The 26,167-nt window shown below is 36.9% G+C and overlaps 2 protein-coding genes and 1 long non-coding RNA gene across 7 annotated transcripts in view; 1 reads left to right on the top strand and 2 right to left on the bottom strand.

The window, feature by feature from the left end:
* Nucleotides 1–11,327, top strand: part of LOC121879401 — an 81,378-nt gene extending 70,051 nt beyond the window's left edge. For 4 of the 5 annotated variants that reach the window (XM_042386022.1, XM_042386024.1, XM_042386026.1 and 1 more), the window contains 5 exons: nt 3,085–3,228; nt 5,089–5,368; nt 6,528–7,228; nt 7,365–7,634; nt 9,521–11,327. In XM_042386022.1, the coding sequence (XP_042241956.1) occupies nt 3,085–3,228; nt 5,089–5,368; nt 6,528–7,228; nt 7,365–7,634; nt 9,521–9,967 (1,842 nt within the window). In that variant the 3' untranslated portion in view covers nt 9,968–11,327. The remainder of the gene's footprint in view (nt 1–3,084; nt 3,229–5,088; nt 5,369–6,527; nt 7,229–7,364; nt 7,635–9,520) is intronic. The other variant, XM_042386025.1, reaches the window with a different exon arrangement.
* Nucleotides 10,846–26,064, bottom strand: LOC121879404. Its single transcript, XR_006091324.1, has 3 exons — nt 25,975–26,064; nt 16,827–16,952; nt 10,846–11,984 (listed from the first exon to the last, which is right to left on the bottom strand). It is a non-coding gene; the product is annotated as an uncharacterized LOC121879404 (long non-coding RNA).
* Nucleotides 22,281–25,306, bottom strand: LOC121879403 (TLC domain-containing protein 3A-like). Its single transcript, XM_042386031.1, has one exon. The coding sequence runs from the start codon at nt 25,109–25,111 to the stop codon at nt 24,305–24,307; it is 807 nt and encodes a 268-aa protein (XP_042241965.1). The 5' UTR covers nt 25,112–25,306; the 3' UTR covers nt 22,281–24,304.
* Nucleotides 26,065–26,167: the final 103 nt, after the last annotated feature.

The raw sequence follows: 26,167 nt of genomic DNA, 5'->3' as shown, positions 1-26,167 counted from the left end.
ATTTGAGGTGAATAGGTATTAATATACAGGAATTAGTGGAAATGTTTGAGATTATGCAGTCATATCTGTTTTATAAAATGTAAACTTTACCTGTGTCAGATATGGAAGTTTTCAAACATTTGTGAACGTGAAATACGGTACTGTATACAAAGGTCACGTATTGTACAACTCGAGAACTCCAAAGTGAAACTTGCCCTAATGGATCTGTGTCATTATTTTAGCAAATATTACAGTTAAAGTACAGTATTTGGCTAGGCAGCAGCTTGGGGATTGTAAAGGAGAGCGTCAGATTATATCATTTTGGGGAAGAAAAACACGGGAACCTTTCGATTTATGTGATAATTACTTTCTTGAAAATGGTTGTGTAAATAAAAAAATAGGTAGTCAAACTATGTAAATAGTGGAGATTAAGGGGTTTTGTTATTAATAAGACAGTACTTAATATAATACCAGTGAAAAATTAAAGTATACACATTCCCAAAAAATATAAAATGCTTTGGACCTTTGCTTGTATAGTACATACTGGATCAAAAGCATCCCGAAGAAAATTTTTGTGAGCTTGGTATTTGATCCACGTTCCATTTTTCCATAATCGAACTTCGGGAATACATGGTTTTAGGTGCGCTGATTAATGTTCCACTCTTGGCACTCTCCTTGATCTTCTCTGCACTATCACAAATACTGTAGTCTCTCATAACGTTTGAGCACAACATCTTAATCTCAGTGGTGATGGCTCTACTCTTATTAGCACCATTGGTACCAGGAGAACTTAAAATATGCTTAGGTGGCATGATGCAATGGTCAATCTCATGCAATATACAGTATATTACTTCATACTTTATCCATGCACCTAGGACTGCAACGTGGGAAGCTGCATACCCATGCCACACGTACTGTGCATACACGTCTCATACGGCACTGGCAAAGCGACATCGCTGAGCTGCCAGCTCATTTATGAAGTTTGTTGATGATCACATTATTCCATACAGAAGCACACAAAAATGGACCACATGCGTTATTCTAAAAATGACGTAAACCAAATGCGCATAAATCGAGAGGTACAGGTGCTGAAATGTGATCCTATCCCCCCTGTGGTAACCCGTTTCTAAATGGCCAATCTATATGACCTATAGCAAACCTATCCACCAATCACATCCGCTGTTACATGACCAATACTCATTCATTTATAAACTGTGATACTATTACTGCTATGTTGCCGTTTGGAGACTCGGGTTACCACTGGGTATAGGAACACATTTACACAACTGTACCTGTATATGAGAGTAATTGAGAGGTTTGAAGGTATAGGTATATTACTGTAGGCATCATGTGATAGGTTGGTGATACTGATGTATTGTACAGTATTAGTAGTAGAAGGGAGGTTGTAGCCTGTCTCCATTAATAACTGACCCTCTTTAGGTTTAAGAACATACAAGTAAAGTATTCCAGGTGAGTGACAAGAGACTGCATGCACTGGAGAAGGCTTATGTGTGAAAGTCGAAGAGTGAATGGTGACAAACTGTACAAATGAATCCGTTTTGAAAATTTATAGACTTAGATCTGAAGTTCATTCACCATTAGTTGGGGATGCTTTTATAACCTTGCACTTCACTTTTTCACCTCAGACTTTGGGTTGAAAACCCAGGTTTCATGATTTGATAATTGTAACAAATAAAATAATCAATTGAAATCCTTCTTGTCCCAACCAAAATCTTGAAACAAAGTACAGTGACCCCTCGTTTAACGAACGCCTCAGTTAACGAAATTTCGGTTAACGAACTGCCTTCCATGAGGATCTTCAATTTGGTTAACGAACAAAAATTCGGTTAACGAACAAAAATTCGGTTAACGAATTTCTTACGAACCGACCTCAACATGTTTTCGCTTGCACTGACCGGGCAACCAGCTTTAGTATCAGTCCGCCAATACATTAATCGGTTCTAGGGCTTAAATTCCTTACTATTTTAGTAAATATCAAGAAGTTTATACTATTCAAAAATTTTAAAAGTTTAATATTAACTTTTTTAGTCATTTTAACAATTATTGAACATAATTGAAGGTAAAGAAACTAGTTTCTGGCGTGCCATCCAGCCTGTTAACACACCAGACAAGCGTTAGTCTCTCTCTGTTTTCAGTGGAGGTAACATCTTGCTTGAGACTCTCTTCAACTAAACGCTTTTTTTCTGTGTTTCCAAGCAAATTATTGGTCATTTTGAAATATATTTCACATAGTGACAATATATAATGCAGTGCAGTGTTGATTTCAAGAAAATAATCTTGAAATACACCAAGAGAACTAAAATTTTATGGATGAAATGGTGCCATGGGGTGACTTCTCTTCCACCCCAATGCCTTTTCTTCTTCCTTCTCCTCCACCCCCATTCTAATTCCCATCATCATCATCATCATCATCCAGGAGCCTTCTACATACACACCTTAAACTAAGTGAACTTTTCTACCATTTTTGTTGAATTTAGGAAATTTTCTGTGAGCTGGAACCAATTACCCAAAAACCCATTGAAACAATGGTTTCGGCTAACGAACTTTTCGGTTATCAAACGACCTTCTGGAACGGATTGAGTTCGTTAACCGAGGGGTCACTGTATGCTTTTGGACTGCATGGCATGGGGAATGGATGAGCTTGGTTCAATGTCTTTATTAATACTCCTTGTATAGTTTGCCTATTTGCTCTGGCTCTTGGAGTTTAATTTGGCCTATTTTCTCCCTATACATTGCAAATTCAGATTATGCAAGTCAACTGAGCAAGTTTGGATTGAGAGACTGCATTACTCTCCCTTCACCTATTGGGTAGCCCGAGTAGATGTTTCCTCAATACTTTTAAGTGTTATGACTGCAATGAGAGAGCACTGAATTAATCACTAACATGTTTACACAATTCATGTTTTAAGCTCAGTTTCACATTAAACTACTGTAATGTTTAAATTGTAAAATTACTCACAGCTAGCTTACTACCTCTATTCAGTGATAGGTGCAGATCATTGAAAGTAGTACAGTATTTATATGATAAACTTTTAAATTAAAATTTTAATGAAAGTTAATGTTATTGAATGGCACCTATTTCAGCTGGGTGCAGGCTTAGCTAAAATTGAGGGAACAGCTGAGGTGGACCGTAAGCATTTGGTGGCCCACAGACAAGAGTATGAGAAGCAGTTGGTAAACCTCAGAAACCAGATTGAGCAGCTCAGCAGCCAGCTCAATGACTTGCAGGTACATTGTTACTTTGTGTTTGGTAATAAACTTTCATAGTCTTTGTAGTATGTCACATTGCATCCTGATTTCATAGCTAAGGGTACAGTATTTGTTTTACTTTCTCTCACTCTCTCATACACTGGCAACTTCTGTTGTGTTGCATACTGTAGGTAATGCTTATTAGTTTTGTTCCAAATAATTGGTTGTATTTTCATAAAATTTCATTAATCTAGCTATCACATACAAACATGGAAAAGAGCCATAAAATGATGATAATACCTATTCTTACACGATGCCACCATACATTAATATGTGGTCACTTTATGTAAGGGTCTTATGCCTTCATATCTGAATCTTTATTGTCCCCCTCTAAAATTTTTAGGGGTTAATTTTCTACATTTATGGGCTGATTAACATTTTCTGCCTTTGCTTTCCTCATCATTTAATGAAATTGTGTTTTAACTTGTAGCAAGTAAAACAACAGGGATAGTAATGCACTTACATATCAGTAACTATATTACCGATGTAGGTAATTTTCCTTTATTTTACTGACAGTAGTTTTCTTGTATCTCAAACATTATAAAATGTCATATTCATTGTTTGTAATTCGTCTGTTTATTTTTGCTCGTCAGTGTATCATTGGTCACACACACCATGCTTTATTTTGGTTATATGCATCACTTTATTTTCACAGCAACATTTGTAACTAACCACATGGCATATCATTCCTTCATACAGGGGGCCCCCAAATTCGTGGGGGTTAGGTCCTCAAAATGGCCACGAATCGCCAAATCCGCGAATAACATTTGAGGACGGGGGTTACATCTTACTTGTGATCAAAGAAATGTATATTCCCTTTATGTGTTTGCCCTTAGGACAATTATTTCTTTTGCCTGTATTGTATACAGGTATATGTGTGTGTGAAGACACACACACACACAAAACACATACAAATGAATAATAATGGGAAAATACCCTCACAAATAATCAGAAACAAATTTATTAAAAATGTGAGTCTACCCTTAAGTTCGTGCTTTATTAGTAAAGTAATAAAGCATGGACTTCAGGGTAGAATCTCATTTTTAATGAATTTGTTTCAGATTATTTGTGAGATGGATTTTCCACTTATTATTTATTTGTATGTGTAATAATAATAATAATAATATTAATAAACGGTTTATTAATAGAGTTGCAGACGGTGGCTGAAAATATACAGACTTACATTTGATTTAGACATAATGATATAATATGCATTGAATACATTTACAGGGCTGTACAGTACACAAATCAGGAGTTGTTTATTATTTTAACAATAGATGGGATGGTGCTGTTCTTATATCTATCGGTGCGGGCTCTTATGGGCTGAATTCTGTTGTAGTGGCGGACTGTGCGAGTTGGGTGGGGGGCAGGAGGTGGCGATGGCGAGGGTGGTGCAGTAGTCCACGGCCAAACCTTTCCAGTGTGTGTGTGTGTGTGTGTGTGTGTGTGTGTGTGTCTACATACACACACACATATTTACAATACAGGTAAAGGAAATTACTGTCTCTAGAACGAATGGCTCCCTGTCCCAGCCACAAAAATGCCGGCAACTTTAAAACTATCCACAGACATTCTTGGGTACATCCAGGGTGTCATCCGCGAATAATAGAGGCCAGCAAAATAAAAATCAGCGAACTTGGGGGGCCCCCTGTATAAATTAAATATTCATGGGGACACCATAAATATTTGCCTTATTTCCAGTTTAGTCTAAAACTTAAATTTACATGCTCCAGTTACATGTTTTATATTCTATACTTCCTCCCAATAACTTAAGTCACATGTTTGGTCAACATTATTATGATTTAATAACTTTAATTTTAAAACCTGTGCTTTGGACAGAGTGACCATGCCAGCCTGGCCACAGAAGTAAAAACCTGTTGCAAGAACACCAGTGTTACTTTGGCTGATGTTGAAAAACATGTAACTATTCTCCTGGGAGACATACTGGGCCTTCCAGGTTCATCCTCAAATGAAGATTCAGAAGGCAATGATGGAATTAGAAGGTCCTGGACTGCTGGAGACATGGGAGCATGGCTGAAAAGTTACTTTGTTGCCAAGGAAGAACTGGAAACAAGACTCAACACTTTAAGGGCAACGATGATGGCAAAGAATGTTGAAGGCAAGTAAGAGTAATCTGTAGAAATTTAATATTTGGAATAGATGTCAAAAGAGAAAATGAGATAAAAAATATGTACTTTCACTAATATGAGGATAGCAAACATGATAGAGAAAAGACTGTGATTCAAAGCATAATACAGTATTATTTAACAGAAATATGTCTTTTTTTATTTACATCTGAAAGAATTAAGTACTTTATGAGAATCATTTATGCAAGAGAAATATTGGAAGAAAGTGTTGGGAGATTTTGAAGATTGTGTAAAGGTAGTGTAGGAGAGTTTGCCTAAGGATTATTATACAATTAAGTTATGTGAAAAATAAATAAACAAAATCAACCTCAAAGGGGAAATAGGGGGTTATGGTCATGTAGCTAAAATTTGTACAAGAGTTATGAGGATAGCTAGCTGAAAGTTCTTTTGATTAACCATAATACAAATCAGCTTAGTGCAAGAAGGAACATAGTTGGAATCCAGTTACAGTAATCCCTTCACATTTTGAAATAATAGGAGCTCAAGGTTTTGTGAACCTGAAAGGATTCTAAATTGGGTGGAATTTTGTGAGTATTTCAAAATACACAAAATGATTGTCTAGAATTAAACCAATCACATGTATGGTATTATTGGTATAGAATGAAGGAGAATTTTATGATCATGATTCACCAAGCCAACAGTTCTAGTTGGGACTCAAACTTATAGACAGGAGTGTGAGTTACACAAGGGCATAAATTCATGAAAAATTTTATGTCCACTAATTGTGTAAAATTAAATGTATAGAGACTGTTATAAGTACAGTATTATAAAATTGTTTCACAATAGAGTATACAATGTATTGTTGATTGCTACATAAATAAAATTTACCCCGGTACATAAATTTCAGATTACAATTTCAAAATTAACATTTGGAATGGTTACAAATAAGCATAATTAACCAGTTAGTTTTCACAATATTTCCTACAATTAAGAATATTATGAATTATTAGAGATTTCAAGACTAGATTTCAGGTCATAAAAATTATCTGAATTAAGAGGATTGCTGAATTGTTGAGGGATTATTTTTATGGGAGGACTTGTTCATAATCAGAAGAGTTTGGTTATTACTTTTATATGATAGACTCATGATTTTATTTTGAAGTTGCCATTTACTGTCTCATTATTTCTCAGCAGAAGGTGGTGAAACAACACGAGTAGTAATGGAAACGGTTTTACAAAAGCTACGTGTAGAAATCCACAAGCAACACACTGAGTTCGTTGAAATGTCTAAACAACAGGTGGCCGAACAAGTGAATCAGCAAGTAAAAATAGCTGCTACTGTTTTGGGACAACAAGTATCAGAACAGTTACAGCATCAACTTCAAACTTCCAGACAGCAACTTCATGACAGTGTTAATGTTGCCGTAAATACTGCTCTAAAGGAAGTCGTTCCTGAACATGTTGCTACAGCAGTTTCGGAGGCTGTAGCTATTGCTGTACCTGAAGCTGTTGCAGCAGCAGTTCCTGGTGCTGTTGTGGAATCAATTCCAGGTGTTGTGAATGTAGCTGTTGAAGGTGCTGTAGATACAGCTGTTGAGAAGGCAGTTGTTGCTGCAGTGTCTGTTGCTGTTTCTGATGCAGTGAATGTAGCTGTATCAAATATTGTAGATGAAGCTGTACCCAAGGCAGTTGCAAATTCTGTACCTGATGCTGTAGCAGAAGCTTTGCCAATTGCTGTTAATAAAGCAGTTCAAAAGGCTGTATCTATTCAAGTACAAGACACTGTTGCAGTTGTTGTGCCAAAGGTAGTTGCATCACTTTTACCAGCTGCAGTGAATGAGACTGTATCTTTAGCCATCACAGAAGCTCTTAAGGACTTAAAAGCAAACAAGGTAGGTGACTAAAATCGGAGGGAACATCTTTTAAAAATATAACTTTTACAATTAATTATTGTTGGTACAGTACTGTATAATTAACATAAATAAAAACAATAATTATAATTATTTGAAACTGGTGTCACTTTTCCAGGAAAATGAACTTGGGGAGGAAGGAATGGAAGTGGTAACAGGGGACTTCTTAACCTCTGTGAACCACACACACAATAGCAGGAGCGGTTCAAACATTGATGTTGATTTTCCGGGGATGACCTTTGATGCTGGATTGAACAAGTCTGCAGTAATTCGGATTGTGAATGAGGCCCTTAAGAAATATGATGCAGACAGGACTGGTATGGTGGATCATGCTCTGGAAAGTGCTGGAGGAAATATAATTTCCACTCGCTGCACTGAGAGCTATCAGGTTAGTTGTATTGAGTGCTTAGATTATAATTTTGTTTCAAGAACATTTCATACATATTTTGATACTAGTACTTTATTTCTGTTTATATTTTTAGTGAAAGAGCTAAAGTTTGCAAAATTTTCAGATGTGTGTAATTGTCATCGAGTAATGATAAGTTCAGTTTAAATATAAAATTTTATATCCATTTTTTTTTTTTTTTGTAAGCTAAAGAAATTATCACTCATTTTATTTTCTCATAATAATTATAATAATAAGCAAAGAATTGATATAGTGCTGCTGGTCACATTTTGTGCTACCCTTGAAAATACTTTGCTATTAAATCATTTATCAAGCCTTTATGGTCGTGATTCATGAGCAGAGAACTTTGATCAGAGTTTCCAATAACTGTAAGGTCCCGCTTAATGAGCGAGATGTATTCCTGGGAAAAAAAAGGAGTTTATTAGATTAATTCTTGTTCAATGGTCTCATTTTCCTTTAGGATCCAATGGTTAAACTTGGATACACTCCATCTTAAATGTATGATGCTGGGAGAATCTGAAAGTAGCAGCTGCACTCACAACATATTGTGAACCACATTTGAGTTTTTTTTTTAGCAGTGCATTCCTTACAAAATTGCAATACGTATTTAAGGGCATCAGCAATCAGCATCTCACGGGAAGATAAGCAGCGTAGCTCACAGTACATTTTTGGTTTTGGTATCAGTCCACATGATTAAACATTGTCAGGAAGTATGATAAGATATAATTACAGTATGGGCACTATAAAGCATATCATAATAAGAAGACTGTAACTGTTTGAAGGTAGTTAAATTGAATTAATTTTTTAGCATTTCCTCTCAAAATACTTGCCAAGTGCTGTAATTACAATTGCCCTGTGGGCATTAGCCAATGTAAGCAATATTGGTCACATACTCTACCATGCCATGCCATTCAGGCCACTAAATTCCCAGACAGCTCAATTTTCTATGTTTACTCAGAAGTTTTATATGGAAATAAACTGCAACAGTATTATTCGTCCTTATTCTTTATTCATATATGCTAATTAACATAGAGCAGAAGTGTTGAAAGATGAGCAGGTAGGATGAAGAAGTGGAGGGTCAAGTCAGCTGGCAGGTGTATGCAGTAAGGACTATTTTTCCAGAGACAAAATCTTTGTTAGTAAGCATTTTAAGTTTTCTTTTTGCACTTGGTACCATCACTTGCATTTATTTTGAGACATTTTAGGGCAGCACACCTGGTAAGAATCCACAATGCTTACCGAGTGATACTGGCCTGCGCTGCACCAAGACCAGAAAACAATTGTTGTCATTATATCTATGTTTACTGGCTAGTCAAGCTGGGTTAACCTGCCACTGACTTCATCTCACAATATAGAAAGCAAATCTGTGAATGTATTTGCTACTCAACCAGTAACAAAGGAAGACTCGCCTGACTATGAATGATAATATGAACTGGATCACCTTAAATTTTTCATACCAAATTTAATATAAATTCATTCATTGAATTTTCTTACCTTAAACCACTTCGATCATTTAACCAATTTCTCATTCATTGGGTACAGTACTTGTTTGGCGGGACCTTACTGTACAAACGTAAATATTTTTCAACCACTGAAACTTTTAATTTCTTCATTGCTGTATAAGTTCAATATATCCGGTTTTGCTACTTTATGCTTCTAGTGATGGTACTGGTCATCATCTTTTTTTTCTTCCCTCTCCCACCTTCATTTCACATTCTGGTCTTTCACCTTTTTTCAATCTATCAGTACTTTTAGAATTTTAAATTTGTATACAAGATGGACAACCTCTTGTAACAGCAGTCATTGCAATCCTATTCTCAAGAATATAAATTGTATGCCCTATGCTAATTCTTTAAATTACATTTCAGGTCCATCAAGCAGAAGTCAGTATTTTAGGTTTTACAGTTTACAGATATTTCACAAACAACCCTCGCACAATCATCCAGCCTGACCGGATGCCTGGTCAGTGCTGGGCTTTTAAGGGGTCTCAAGGATATATTGTCATTCAGCTAGCTGGTCTCGTGAATCCATCAGCCTTTAGTCTCGAACACATCCCCAAATCCTTGTCACCAAGTGGAACGATTGACTCGGCCCCACGTGAGTTTGAAGTATGGGGTCTTACATCTGAAAATGATGAGGGTGTTCATTTTGGGAGTTATGAATATGATCAAGATGGAGAGTCCCTTCAAACTTTTATTGTGAAAAAAGAAAGCAGTGAATATTTCCCACTTATTGAGTTGAAAATTAACAGTAACCATGGTAATATACTCTACACCTGTCTATACAGATTTAGAGTCCATGGTAAGAGACTTTAGTACGTTTGCAAGAATTGTGATCTCAGGCATTACTTAATACTTAAGTGATGATACTCCCAAGTGCTATTAAGTTAGTGACAGGTGGCCTTAAAATCTTGAATCTAGAGTTAGTTAATGATACGCCACTTAAAACTTTTCCTAAAATTGAGGTATTTTATAGAAAAGTACAGCACAATATCTACGTCCACTTGCATCTGCATAAAGGTGTATTTATGGGAGAGTATGCAGGAAGATTATTGTAGGTGAAGTAATTTTAGTGTGTGAATGAGTCGTGTTTGTACATTTCATGGAGTGAGAGTATGTGTAATCTGTCAATTCTTGTGATATTGTAAGAGTAAATGTTGAGAATGCATGAGACATGAGTACCTGCAGTTGTAATTCAGAGTGAGCCATCTCTGATGAAATTAGTGTGACTGGATTTCCTTATCAGTTAATTTCTTATTAATATGAGAAGTGTTCAGATTACTGTATTTTATTTTGGCAACAATGCAAATTGTCCTCTTCATATGAAATTTCATGGTGTTAAAATTTTGTAAGGAAAATAGTGAGTATTTTATCATTTTATTCCAGGTGAGTTGGTAATGCCATTAAAATTTCCAAGTAATGTATTTAGTTATGCCCAATTTGAAAACAATGAGTTTTCTCAACTTTTGTAAATTTTCATATGCATTTGCAATAACCATTTAAACACAACAGATTGATACATATATATTTATATATATTTTATTTAAATAGAAACAGGTAGTGGTGCTTTTATACTGCCATCTTATGAATTCGGTAATTGTCTTGAAAAGCCTTTACAATACTGGTACAGTATCTAAATTGTAACTTTATAAAAGATGGATTTTTTAGATATGACTAAGAATGACAGTCAGTTAAGGGTCTGTTAATGACAGTGGAGGTTGTTTCTTGGGTTGTCAACTACATTCGTTGCCAAAGGTTCCTTGTTTTGTGTCATTTGCAAGTCACACGGAATATTTGCCTGTTTTAGAGGCTTGGATATATTGTCATAGTTTGCATTCTCAAAGAATTAATTTGTAGTAACCCAAAGATATGTAGATAGGCAAATTATTACATTATTTTTATGGAGGTACAAAGAGAATCAATGTTAGAATGTGTATGTAGATGTATGTACTTATTTTGTACAGATCTTTAACATAACTTTATAGGAGTAACTTTTGTACATTTTTGAAAAGACAAGAAACAAAATATATATGACTAGGGAAATAGCTGTTGTTTGCACCTAGTTGACTGTAGCCAGACCTGCCATTTTTCTTTTTTTTCATGCTTTCAAGGTATGATCATTTGCTAGTCTTCATTCTTTATCTGACAAAAGAAACTAATAAACAATAACCTATAACCTGGTTTCTAATTGACCTAATGTAATACAGGGAGTCCACATGATAAGTAAACTCGATACTGTATTTGGATAGCACTTTTTACCACCAAACTATTGTTACTTGTTTGCCATACTCACTTATATGTATACAGTCATATCTGTTAGCTGAAACAATTGGTGCAGAGATTTCCAAGTATTGAGGTATTCTCGTATACCCAGAAAAAATCGCACATCTAAGGAATTTTTCCGGGTATTGATCATAGATAACATTTTCTCTGTTGTTTCAGATATGTGTGTCTGAAGGATATTAATAAAGAAAAAGACCTCAATCGTCTATTATTCCTTCGAGATTTGTGGCTCAGTGAGTAGGATTGTCATAAAACAAGTCATCACATTTCAAGATGAAACTTTCATACACTGCAATGGCTTGTCTCTACGAGACACCAGATTTATCAGATTAACATAAGCAGTTGCTCTTCGTGTGCTGAAGATGTATCAGACAACCCTACGTACACCATACCTCGGAAAGCTGCACGACCAGAACTCGCAGCTGGCATCACTGATGAAGATTGGGCATATTTTGAAGACCGCTGGTCAACCTGCAACACAGCAACTGGCCTGACGGCGATGCCATGGGAGTGCTGCGAGGAGGCACTGCGCTGCGACCTACACAGGAAGCTGGGAGGTGGACTGCTTTTAGAAATGAAGCTGACCACCTCAGAAGAATTCGTAGGATGACGGTGAAATAAAATGGTAGGATGGTCAAACTTCAACTCGCCATCTTAATCAGGATGAAGGTGAACAAGCCAGGCAGTTTGCTGCTTGTGTAAAGAGACAAGCATCTGTTTGCATCTATATGGTCATGTGTTCCAAACCTGGCTGCAACACCAAGGTAAGTAGCTGATGAGGTGATAATTGATAAGGTCGTCCGCAATCTCATAAATGTTGATGTACATAAAGACCTGTTAAGCCACCCTGAAAATAAGTCGATGGATTTAAAAGCTGTTTTGTCATTTGTAGAGGTGAAGGAATCTAGTCTTTGCTCTCAGGGCCTTTTAACAGATGGCCTGGCTGGACTTCACTGAAAGTTTTCAGCTTACCAGAGACAGAAGCAGCGTGCCATGGTACCTCCACCAGATATCGATCCGGATGTAACATGTACAGTCCCATTCACTAGTGCGCTTACATGGGCTCGTCATATAAACATTCCACAAATCATTACATTCAGTTATTTGTTTTAGTTTGATTCCATTGTATGTTTTCTATTGTGAGTTTCCTTCTGTCAAACGTGAACAAACACAGGGCTGCCACATTGCACAAAACCTGACTAACCCCTGTAAATGCACTAGTGAAGGTGACTGCATTCTGCCGCAGGACTGGCCATGGGAGCCTGGGCCCCAGTCGAAGTGTAAAGCCTGGGGAAAAAAGTGCAACATGTGGTAAGCTGCATCACTTTAAATTGCTATGCCATATGTACAGGACCAGGTCGGGTGCCAGGTCTATCAATGGCACTAGTGGTAATGTGGATCTAAAGCCCCGTCCACACTATCGGACAGTGACCGTCGGGCACGAGTGATGAGTCCGTCATCACACACTTTGTGGCAACATTGACTGGCAAACCAGTGTACAGCCCATGCCCGTAGTTGAGCGAAATCAGCAGACTGCCCGGTGGTTTGGCGCCAGGCATGGACCGACGACACTGCCAGCCACAAAAAGTTGCACCTGGCTGTCAATCTCTCACGGTCTCACCACGAGACACAGGTGGTGGTTATTAAGTTTACCTCGTCATCATGTCTAGCCCTCCGTCCACGTGCACCACAGAACCTGCAAACCTCCACTGGTCCAAACAAGATACCGTACGGTTAATTGACCTTTATCGCCATTACCCGTGCCTATGGAATGTCAAAAGTGACATGTACAAAGATAGAGACAAATGTGCAGCAGCACTCAAGAGAATTGCAGAGGAGATAAGGAAGATTACTGCCTCCATTACCACAGGGGATATAAAGCGGAAAATAGAGACTACAGAATCAACATGGATGTGAAATGAGACTGGTACATAAATCACAGAAGTCAGGAGCTGGGACAAACGAAATTTACAGGCCAAAATTATGGTGCTTTAATGACCTGTCATTTCTGAATGATAGTGACAATCAGAGCACTGTGTCAAACATGGATGCCGGTACCAATCACACTACTGAAGATGTGGCTGCAAAGTTATGTTTTGATCATGAGGTACATAAGCATTCTCTCTCTCTCTCATTATGAAGGGCTTTAGCTCTGGAGGCAGACAGGATGGAGGGGCTGATAATTCTGCAGGAATATGTGTGAAAGGTATGTGTTGCCAGAGTGGCACTCTTGATTCACTCTTACTTGAATGTTTCACCTTTCCCGAGCAAAACCCTCCCCACCCCTCTTTAGGGAAATGGGGTATGAAGGATGACGATGATGATATCCACGTACACATATCACGGTGAAGGTGCAACAAAAGGTATGTAAAGACCCCATTAATACATTTTATTCAACATGCCAGTATAGATGCATGTACAGTATTGAACTTTCCAATACTATTGTAATATAGTTCCCTTTACATGTATTAAAAATAGTAATAATTGGAGATCCATCCTAAATTCCTAATGTTTCATCTACCACATAACGCACTCAGGGGCTGCCGACCACCTACTCAGCAGTGTGGACAACGTCACAGTCATGCCCGACAGACTCTGCCCGGTGAGGGCACAGTCAGCCAGTCACTGTCCGATAGTGTGGACAGGGCTTAACAGTATTGGAGTCTGAGGCAAACCTAGAGTTCATATCATTGTTTGCTGTTGGCGTCAGGAAGCCTTCAGTTATAAAGGTATTGTGGTCGATCACCACTTATGGCATGATGCTATGGGATGGGTGCGATGTCAGGCACCAGGCCAACCTTGGATATCCTTAAACGTGGCAGTATCAAAAGGCACTTACGATCAGCTGAACTTACCGCTTCAGCAGCACAATCTCAAACTAGTAACATTCAGATCCTGTCCTGCCTCGGGCACACTTCTAAGAAAGACCTGCTTCCAGTCAGCCAAACCATCAGTACTGCAGAGAATGATCGGATGTGTGGGGTCTTCATATGACATTTCGGGCTCTGATGCCAACGGCCATAGAAAGACTTGACAAACTTTGCTACATTGCAAGAGACTGTCATGGCTTATTTCTTAGCCACCAAGCCTGCTCCTACCTGGGAATTATTCCCAGAAACATTCAGATAGTCGGCGAATTCTCTAGTCCACCTGTCAAGGAAGCTACTTCTGCTGCTGGCATAAACATTGCAGATAATGGTAATCATCCAATAAGAGAGGGGGTATCCTCAGGCAATTTATGCTGCAAATGATCCAAGCGAACAGAACCTTCCCACATGCCAAGTACGATTCCGTATGAAGCAACACCTCAAAATGTCACAAAACATCAAGCATGACTATTTGACAGGTATGCCTCCAGTGCCTTTAATGTATGTGAGCACCATGAGTTACCAAAAATGCAAGGGGAACCACTGGAGATATTCCTTCAAGTGGGAACTGAACCCACAGCAATTCATACACATTACCAGTCCCTGTACATTGGCAAAAGGCCAAAGCAGACCTCGATTGAGATGTACCGGTATGTCTGAACGCGATCGAAGAAGTCTTCCCAGGAACACCAACCACATGGTGCCACAGGATGATTATTGTTGCTAAGAAGGATGGAAGCCCAAGACACACTGTGGATTTTCAGGCACTCAGTTTTGCAGACAGTCAAACATATCACACTCCATCCTCCTTCCAGCAAGTCATGTTGTTCCCAATTGGTGAAAATTTCCACATCTAAACTACACATCTGGCATGGAGCACCATTGCTACGGAAGCTTAACTACAGTCAGACAGAGGGTTGTATTCAGTCAACATGCCCAACCATTGGAAACCAGAAGTTTGTGGAGGCAGGCGTTATTCAAGAATGTGCTTCAGGCATTGTCATGTGTCGAGATCCTGATCCACTGGGTAGGGCTACCAACATGTGTAAAACAGCAGGATGGCTGGTGTTTGGTGTGCTGCAAGCCAGCTGTTAACAAAGGCACTTGATTAAATGCTTCATGATGTTAATATTATTACATTCTGTTTTACTTCATTTCTCAGGTAAATACTGTATTAGCAAGAACTGTGTTTTCCTGAGACACACCAAGACTGTGGCTGCCTCCTTCAGGGCAGTGTCAATAATACACCGATAACTAAAGTGCCAAAGATTCTTGAGATTTGTTAACAGCTTGGATACTGAAAGGATTATGATGGATTCGTAAAAGTTCATATGAGATAATTGTCTCTTAACTATTTTATGACTTGGTGAACCATTTGCCCGAGTGATGTTGTGACAGAAGGTTGTGTTGCTACTGACTCCTCTGTGGTGAGTAAATAGTTTTGTATTTTTCTTTTCATATTAAATTATTTAAACACATGTTGACTAAAATACTCCGGGTTATTACATAATTATGATATTTGAGAGTTGGTCAATAACCGCCAGGGTAATTTATTAACAACAGTTAAGTAGTTACCGAGAAAATTAATTAAAAAATGCAGCAATTTCACTGTGTTTTGCAGTGGACACTGTTGTAGTTATGAATAAATTGGGCGTGGATTGGGTCACCATGCCGTTTCACTGTCAATGCCGAGAAAGATGAAATAGTGCAAACATAGATGCCTAATTATCTACCAAATGAAACATTTACCCAAGAAATGAACATCATATCCAAACTCAACGTTGAAAATATAGTAAGAAAAAATCCATCAAAACTAATTACGAGGCATCGTTAATATTAGCAGGAACAAAATTTAAATTACCCATGATATATACCTTCAACTCCAAAGACCTTTTGTCTTCCCATTGTTTCTCAAACTTTTCAAACATTGCACTCCTGTAATCATCCTCTTGTAGCCTCAAGTAGAGTTAATAATGGACGTTTAACTGTGATAGATAGATGTAATGCTAATTCCAATATATTATAAGAAAGATCCAAGATGGGGTAAATGTGCTTGGTAGCTTATTTAGGTAATACTTAGTTTACACAATTATCGCAGCTCATGCCTCCTGTGACCCACACTGATAATTTCCTTTGAAAAAATATCCGTTATATTTCACTGTTTGGGTTGTTGTTCCAGTGGAGCCTAGGCACTACCAGTGCTCGTTAGGTTAAGTTACTTTACATAATATATATTTAGAGGAAATGTCTGAACTTTACCAAACTTAACACTGGGCAGTAGATCCATAGAACAGTCTTCCAGCTCACACTGGAATTGAGAACAATACCTGTACTGGGCTTTAAAATTGCCCTAGACAAATTATCAAGAACAATGGAGGGCTCTTACATAGGCCTCTGGCCACCTTCCCTTGGTATGACCACCTCTAGTAGGTGGCTTTTAGGTAAATAAGAAATTATAAATACAGTGTACAGTACAGTATTACCTGGTACTTATAGTAATTACTCCTATTCCATACTCCACTCACCACTAGCAGGATGGATAGGCTAACTACTGTATCTCTCTTGCCAAACTTCAAGGCAGTACAAGTATACAGTAGTACTATTGGTAACTTTTCAAACAGCAGTATTCCTGGGTCTGAAATTCTCCTTACCTGTAGGTTGTGAAAGAGAATGAGAAATTAAGATTTTTTAGGGGGGGGGGGGTGGATAAAAGAAAATAATATACAGGTAGATGAACTACTGCACAGTATAAAATAATGTAGAAAAATTAAGAACTGACATGAAATCCCCAGAGAAATAATGTCCATGATAAAACTATCCCCTTGGCCCTCTTACAGGGGTTAAAAAAAATATATATACGTATATATTTCTCATTCCAGGAGAACCCGATCTATAACTAAAATCCTTTACGATCCTGCAGCTTCACTAATTTAAAAGCATTAGGAACCAAAAACTTAAATATTCCTCAGACATTTATCAAGCTTACCAGTCAACATGGTATGCAACATTATATATTGAATGATTTACAAGTATTAAGACATGCATGATCTCATAACCAAACAAATTGGATAATAAAACAATGGATTAGACTTGCTGTTTAGTATAACAGACTAGACACATGGCCACAAATGTCATTATGCAAAAGATTGTAGCAAAATATCTACATCTCCACAAAGATCATAACAAGTGTCTTGAATTATGATTACTTTCTCTTTACAAAAGGTCTTGAACACTGGAAAGTAATATTTATCACAGAGAAGGAAGAAGAGTTTGTTTGAACACTTAACTGTAAGGTTCACACACTTAATAACCTATAATTCTTATACAAAGTACACGACAGCTGCACTGCAAACTTTTCATGCTAGGCAGAAAATCCTGTAACATAACTTCTACTTTAGTACAGTACAGTATATGACATAGAAAGTACAACTATAAATATTATGTATCAGCTTTATTCAGTTTTTACCTCCAAATACTAAACAGTGAACTGAACAAAGTTAAACTAGCAAGTTTGTGTAGTGGCCCACAACCTGACTTTTAATATTTTACTGGATGAAAAATATATAACTACAGTACAATATTTCAGTTTTTTTACAAGGAACTGTGTAACCATTTTTTAGTGAGTGTTCATATTCACTAGCTGCAGTGTTTAAAATACAAGAGGTGTGCAAAACCTTAAGTATTGAATCTATGAGTTTCTTATTTCAAATACTGTACCACTGAATAAATACAATCAATATCTATTTCTTTATTAAATTTGTGGTTCATTTACATAATGTTTTAGTTAATCAGCCAAGATATGATTTCCTTATTGTGTGCATTTGCATGATTACTGTGTGTGTGTATATATGTTTATATGTAGTGTATAAACATATACACAAGATCAGCAAAAGGTTTACCTTGGGGGGCCCAACAGGGCAATTACTACAGTAATACTCTACTGAACCAAACTTAAGCATGCAAATTCTAATATAGTACAGAGCACAATTGAAAGGCCCATGCCTACTGAACTTCAATAAAGTCTTAGAACTATTAACAATGAGACATTTTCAAGACATATGTTTCAGGATAATCTGTTACCTGTAGTTCTGAGACTATCTTTAAGGCACGCAAATCCCAAACCCATGTCAAACTGGTATACATACAGTATTTATATTCTATATCAATTGTTAAAAACGATGTCCGGACAGTATATGTTCCATGTTATACATGCAATTAAAAAGCTCTAGCAACAAACAATGAACTAAGGAACAACTTCATTAGCAGGAAGCTCAGCTATATCACCAATAATGTCTTACCATCGTGGCCAGTAACATGATATACAGTACTGTAAGTCATCCTATACCAATAAGAATTCAATTATCTCTGAAACTGTACACAACAATACTGTATGAAGAACCTCATGACAGATGCAGCACACCCCTGAGGCACTACACCACACTCATACAGAGTACCGGGTAACAAGTACAGTGCGAACTGAAACACTCATTCCATCATTTCCATGGTAAGATCATGTGGCAAAATAGTATTTCTAAAAATGATCAGAAATCTTTGGCACAGACATCACATCACATTACAGTACCTATATTCATTTAATAATCATGAAATATTGAGGTGGTATCCATTTGCATAAACAATAGCTATAGGATTTATTACCTGTTCCAGCCTAAATGCATGTTAAGTTCTCCCCAGCTAACAGCACAACAGATCCTCATTATGTGTAATTATAATGTTCTTATGAATAATGCAAGGTACATCAAGCTCAGCTCTTACTGTTTAAAATAACTATGACAAATGTAAAACTCACAAAACACAGTTCAGTATAGTACTGTACATGTACAGTATTGCTATTTCACAACTAGCTATACCTAAAATGTATCACACACAGACACACACAGTACACTATTTCCTTTTTATCTATGATCCAGGAGACATGGTAATTATCAGCAAATTTAAGTAATGGGATTATATATTAAAAGAAAATTCATATCACTCAATATATTATCTGTTCTTTAATACGTATATATAAATACTCTATTAAAATTTAACATGATAGACACCACAATACAAACATTCACACATTACAGGAAAATTCATATTAATTAATGGGTACTTCCACCTGATAACCTGACCCTATGTGGGACTGTGATTTTAAAACACGTACGGTATGCCTCCACTGGCCACAAATTTTAAAATCCCAAAACTAAGGAAAAATGAAAATGTTAGTGAAACAGCATGAAAACCTAATCACCTAAGCTAAGAAAATATATAAACTACAAAATATAACTGCTCTATGGTGGATACTTTTTTACATTTTCCTGATTTTTTTTTTTGGGGATAAAACACTGTACTGTACAGTACTGTACATTCCAGTAGTACAGATGGACGGATAGACAGGTGCGACTCAACATACATAGTGTGGTATAAATATATAATTGTTGTTAGCAATTCACAACTACAGTACAGTGCAGTGCAGTAATAAAAAAACACATCACCTGAAGATAAGAAGCCCCAAGTCGATTGGCCTTAAAATTAACCACCCTACAGATAACCTAATATGACATAACCAAATATAACCTAACCTCCTCCAGGTATCATTAGATTATTTAAATCATAAGATGAAATAAGCTGGGAGCCTAATCGTCTAGTGATTCAAAACACTGTTTAAAGCCAATTAGTGTTTACTTTTTGATAAGGATGTCTTGTAAAAAATGCTACACTACACGAATTTTTGTGACTGACATTACAATATAAATACAGGTTTTAGCATTATACTGTACTGAAGACATCAAGCTGATGTGCAACTCATATTTTGAGAAAAATTCTATTCAATCTTATGGAATGCAAAAGTTTCTTGTCACCCTCCTATTTCCACAATAATATATATTTCTATTAGAATGCTGTTACCATACTGAACTACTGCCTTCTTTGACGACACTCAAATCAAATTCAGTTCATCCCTCATTAAGACATATCAAACAACTATCATCAGTACTTCTCTTCAACCTCTGAATGTAAACTATATGACAAATAATGTGCTTTAACTGCATCGTCGAAAGGAGAGTAATTTTCTCAACATGCATGAGAGCAGTCAAAGGCTAAGGGAACTATTTGCAGCTGTTGAGCTAAAATACTATAGTATACTGTAGCACTGTCATTGATGTCACTTAACCTGTAATTTTATCCAGTGGAAATAACTTTCAATCAGACATATACAATACTGTATAGTACAGTAACTAGATTGTTTTGTAGGGGTGAATAATTTTTTTTAAGATCCTGTACATAATTTTACATAGCAATTTTTCAAACTTTTGGGACAATGAAATTAACTTAAACCTATATTAAATTACAAAAAGTTTACCTTTATTATTACCTTTTACAAACCTCATCAGTATAAACCAATTACTGTATAACACCTGGGCTCGATCCCTGACTTGAGTCATATGTAAGAAGGATATTATCCAATATTTAGGATGTTTGGACAAACCAACAAATTTCAGAGCTCTGAATATATGCTGTAAAGTCACTAGCTTGTTCAGTACAGATATTACACCAATAAACAAAGATCTTGATGCACAGGTGAAGACCCCTAAATCGCCAAAGCAATGTTTGGTGGATTTGTCATCCTGTGTACTGCCGGCAAGGCCGTGGGCTCGTAACACATGTCTTGTCTGCGGTGCCCACCGTTTCTCTGTGGATGTCGGTCACACTAGAATAACCCGTTATAGTACATCCTTCTTTCCTCACACAGCTAAACTGTGGAATGCTCTGCCTTCTTCTGTGTTTCCATACTTATACAATGTCTCACTTTAAAAAGCTGGTTTTCCGGCGTCTTCGTGGTGTAGATAAACACAGTACAGTCGACCCTCGTTAATTCGGACCCCTTTAATCCGGATTTCGGATAATTTGGACGAAATCTGAACTAAGCGAGGGACTGTCCGTATCAAATTTCTGGTTCTGGGATTGTCCGAAAGATGGCGCGCGCCAGACAGCAAGTCATTGTTGACTTAGCGCCATATTTGAGTATCGGTGTTATGTTGCCCTGCAATTTTCGTTGATATTTCAGTGATTAGGCATCTTTCAGCCTTGTATTTCATCATGTCTTCAAGGGGGAGTTAGAGGCTGGTGCTTCAGTGGCTAGAGTTTGTGACGAATATGGTGTTAAAAAGCAAACAGTTTCGGACATATGCAAGGCTAAGGACAAACTCACTGCATTTTCTTTGAAATATAATGCAATATCATGCAATATTAACCCCTAAATCAGTTAATTCGGACAATCGGCTAAAACGGACACCCTTTCCTCCCCTATTAGTCCGAATTAATGAGGGTCGACTGTATAACCCTTTTCTTCTCTATTTTTAATTTATTTCTGTTCTTATTTTTTCACCCCCTAGGCCCATTGTGGGTCGTTCGATCTGTGCCCGGGTGGGCTAATTCCCGTGTAAAAAAAAAAAAAAAAAATCCATATAGGGTTGATAAATGACCGAGATATTTGGGAAATATTTTGTGTGGCCAACATTGCCTCGGGTGGAAAAATGCAAGGTAATAAACAAACAGATTTAACATTAAGTTGTAGGACAAATGCAGATAAAAAAAAAAAATACAATTGTCTATTGCTCACACAGATTTAAATAAATATTCAGAAAACTACCTAAAGATGCTCAATCCCCCACTACTGTAACTGGAATGCAGATGCAAGAGATCAATCAGTGAATATGTATGAAAAACTATTAGATCCTCTCTAGAACTTCTTTGTAAGCAAAATTATACTGTACACACATGCACACTGTTCTTGTCTTCTTTATATTCAGTACAGTATGGTACTGGTATAATCTTACTGTTTAAAATATTATTTACTGAATTCAATCCTCAATAACCATATCATATTTTTCTAGCATAAGTGATTAAAAACTTAAAGGAAACTTGAAAATATAAATTCGACAACACAGAATCCAATACAGGTATAGTATAATACCATCCAACTGACAATTTTTTATTGAGGGATAAAGAATGTTACTGTTACTGAACTGTACTCCTCACTGTAACAATTAGTTAATAAATATTCATTTCCTGAAGACCAAGTGAGGACAGCCCATTATCTCCTGGATCAAATTTGGCAAGAGATGTGCCAGAACAATTGCTTTGAAATTACACACACCTGTTAAAAATATTGAAGTACATACTTAATTTAAAATATCTGTTTTTGTTGATGTAGATGAGCATTGTTCATGTATGAAAGTTAAATGTAAAATTTTCTTTCATGTTAACCAGAGGTTCTTAAAATGTGGGATACTTTTTAAAATGAGGAAAGTTTCACCTTACTTGTGACCAATATTATTGGATAATGTCTATTGTGAATAAAAAATATTTCAAGAAAAATACTATTTGGGATGTTTGGTTCAAGATGTTACTGAGGCACCTTAATACTGCACCAAGATATACACAGTCCTCCAGTGACCCAAAACAAATGGTCTACTTCTTGTATAATTAACACATAAAAAATAAGGCAAAATTTAGGAAAACAAAAAATGAAACTTTAAACTTATACACCCAATAAAGTAAAAATTTGCCAAGAAAATTCAAGGTATGCCTAACATGAACATCCAACTAGCTACAACAAGTGTCTTTTTCACATGCCTACAGTATACATCTGTAGATAAACTACAGATATACATTCCAATCTGAATAAAACTTGAACAGAGTTAATAAATATTTTGTGACACGTGTTAATAAGTTTTAAGTATTGTGTTAACAAAATTATATATAGTACATTACATATTTCTAAGTAAGACATAACACACTAGGTATACTATTCCTTGGTAACATCTCCATAATGTGATCTAATTTAAGAAGCAAAACAATTAATTTCTGGTTTACAAATAAACACTTCAATTATAAAAGAAGAAGTATATACTGCACACTACAATCATTGTTACAAACCAAGGAGAAAATAACACAAATGATAACTAAAATAATATGTGATGCATAACTTGACAGAAATATTAGTACGTAACAACAAAAAACTATGTGACAATCAATAAACTTCCAAATACAGCAATTACTCATATACAATAAACAATAGAAAATTTGAAGTTATTACGTGTAATATAAATTGTTAACCTTTCCACTGTTTTTCAATATACCAACCATATACGAGTGAATATACTTAGCAAATCTACATTTGATAAACACACAAACACTGAAAACTCCTAAAGATTTAACCAATAAATCAACTGCAAAATTAAATTTCAATATACCTACTGTACTGTGACAAATAATGGAAAACATGATATCTATAGTGCCAGTTCCGTGCTTGAATCTATTGTATAAATATATAACTGGCAGTAAACTTGTACATCTTCAACAATATCAACTAATTCAACTTCTCCAGTTTCTTATCTTCAATCATATAAGGTCCTATGTGTCCATACAACAATGTAGCTACAGGTTTTGACAATGTATTGCACATGACACATCTTTTTCTTCACAATATTAAACAACAAATCCTGGCCAAGGTGTAATAAATCATGACTATCAAAGACTTTAAACTTTCATCTACAAATGGATGCTAATAAGTACCTAGAGAAGGCATTTACTGACAAAAACAGATTTTTCAAGTACAGTAAGTGCAATACAGTAAATTTAAATCACTGTCTCAATGGCCCTATATTCTAGCAAGGTGGAATAAGGGTTTAAATCCACCATTGTGGTTAGTTTCATATTCTTTTAATTAATGTACACAAGCAGTTACTGATGAATGCTCCAAGACTGTTTTCAGAGAACAATTCAGTAAAAACTAAATTTTGTAAACCTGAGTTCTATACCCTTATTCTTTAATAGGTTTTGTGTATCAACTATAGGCTTAATTTATTTAACATGGAATAAAAATACTTCAAATTTAAGTTAATTAAAAAATATAGTGCAAGAGAGTCTTCTTTAATGTCTCTTGTTGTATAGATACAAATGTGACTAGAGTTAGTCCTATACTAATGTTTAACCTGTATCAGTCATCTTTGTCTTCTGCAGATGACTCTGTCTTCATTACAACCATAGCTCCTTTAACCATCAATCCGAGCCAGTAGAGCTGAGGCGCTAAGACCAGGAGGCACCACACGTGACATGTCATTGGTATAGAGGCTAAGGCATGGATATGTGAAGGTGCACTCGTCTGTTGGCTCAAGTATGCTGCATACATTATGGGGAACAGAGCAATACGACACATTGCAAAAACAGTCATCATTAACAACCCATTGACCACATATATCTTTGAATTCTTGTATCCAAGGCGACTGAGTATAACTCGAGCATTGACAAAGGGCGTGGAGAGCTCTAAGCAAAAGAAACACCCTGTGAAGAAATCTCCCATTGGGGCATGGTAGATAACAGCAGGGAAAAGCAGGAATGTGATGGTGAGATGGTGCACAATCATCAAGAAGTCTTTTTTCAAATAAGACACCATACAGGTTATCACACCACTCACAGCACTTATCTTAGCAATGTGACTCTTGTACATTGCCCACAGATCATAAATGAAATAAGCAGTTCCAACTGAAGAATAGTAAACTACTAGGGGAAATTTTTCACCCATAACATCATGCCTGCAAGCTATCACAGTCATTAAGCCCACTATTGCACAAGCAACTCCCTGCACGCCAGAGACAAAACTCTCTGTGATGTGGGCGCGGTGGGCGTGAGAGAGTTGACTAGTCCGTGTCCACATGCGCAGTGCAGTTGCAATCAACAGGTACAGGCAAAACCAGGCAGCAAGGGCAAAAACACCCACCGCCAGCTGGGTCCCCACGCTCTGCATCCTTAACACACTCCCTCCTGGTGGTAAAGGCCCTCACAGACGCTCACAACACCCTAGAGCTCAAATATTGCATAGCCGTCCTACACGTCAGCTGACGATTGCAAAGTTTGTTTACGTCAAAGTGAGTCGGCCCTTGTTAACAGAGTTCTGATTGGTTGATCCGAGAGCTGGCGGACGAGTTCACCAATCAGCTGGAAGATTACTAGAAAAAATGGGAAACTACAAGTAATATTTCGTTTTCTTCGAGTATGTCACCAACTAATTCAAAACCAGATACAGTAGATATTTATTTATTTGGTGATATTGCCATACGAGGAAGAACTCGTGAAGAAACGCGCAAGAGCAAAGACTTCCAAGACACTATAAACACTATACCCAATGACAGTGACATTACCACTCTGGCCAACTTGAATGGTTCTCAAGAGACACATCACCAGAACCAAGGAAACCCAAACATGTCCCATGGAGTATTGTCACCCTGGTCCCTGAGATATGTTTGTGTATGAGAGACTATCACTTGATGGAAAATGTCCAGAATAAAGCCACCAAGCTGTGGCACTTCTGATATCCAGAGAGATTTGAACGCCTGCAGTTGCCTATCTTATACTATAGGCGGATAGGGGGTGACAATAAAAACCTATAAATACTCAGAGTACATTGCTCAGTCTTGTGTTCATACCTGGAACTGGCGCCTGGTGGTTGCCCTCCCCACGAGTTTAGACAATTGTCCGGGCAAACTGGACAAATTCAATCAACTGAGTTTAAAATTAAATCATTGGCGAAAAGTATAAAGTATTCTGTAGTATAAATTTGGCAGTTGTCAACGTTTTATAGTCGTTCTAAGTAATTAACATCGTACTTACCGAATTTAAAAGTACGGAGGGTGAAGGATGTATAGTGCCTGGAGGCCAAAACAGGGGTTGAAGGACCTGCTGCAGGACCTGTCTTCTCGTAATGGTGGATCCTGCAAATACCTGTCTAAATTGTCTGTTAGTCGGGAAAACTTCTTAGATATGAAATTTTCAAGATTCTCGGGTAATGGAAAAATATCTGGAA

This window comes from Homarus americanus, unplaced genomic scaffold (genome assembly GCF_018991925.1).
Source record: "Homarus americanus isolate GMGI-L3 unplaced genomic scaffold, GMGI_Hamer_2.0 scaffold30768, whole genome shotgun sequence".
Lineage (NCBI taxonomy): Eukaryota > Metazoa > Arthropoda > Malacostraca > Decapoda > Nephropidae > Homarus > Homarus americanus.
This window is presented reverse-complemented; position numbering and strand designations above follow the sequence as displayed.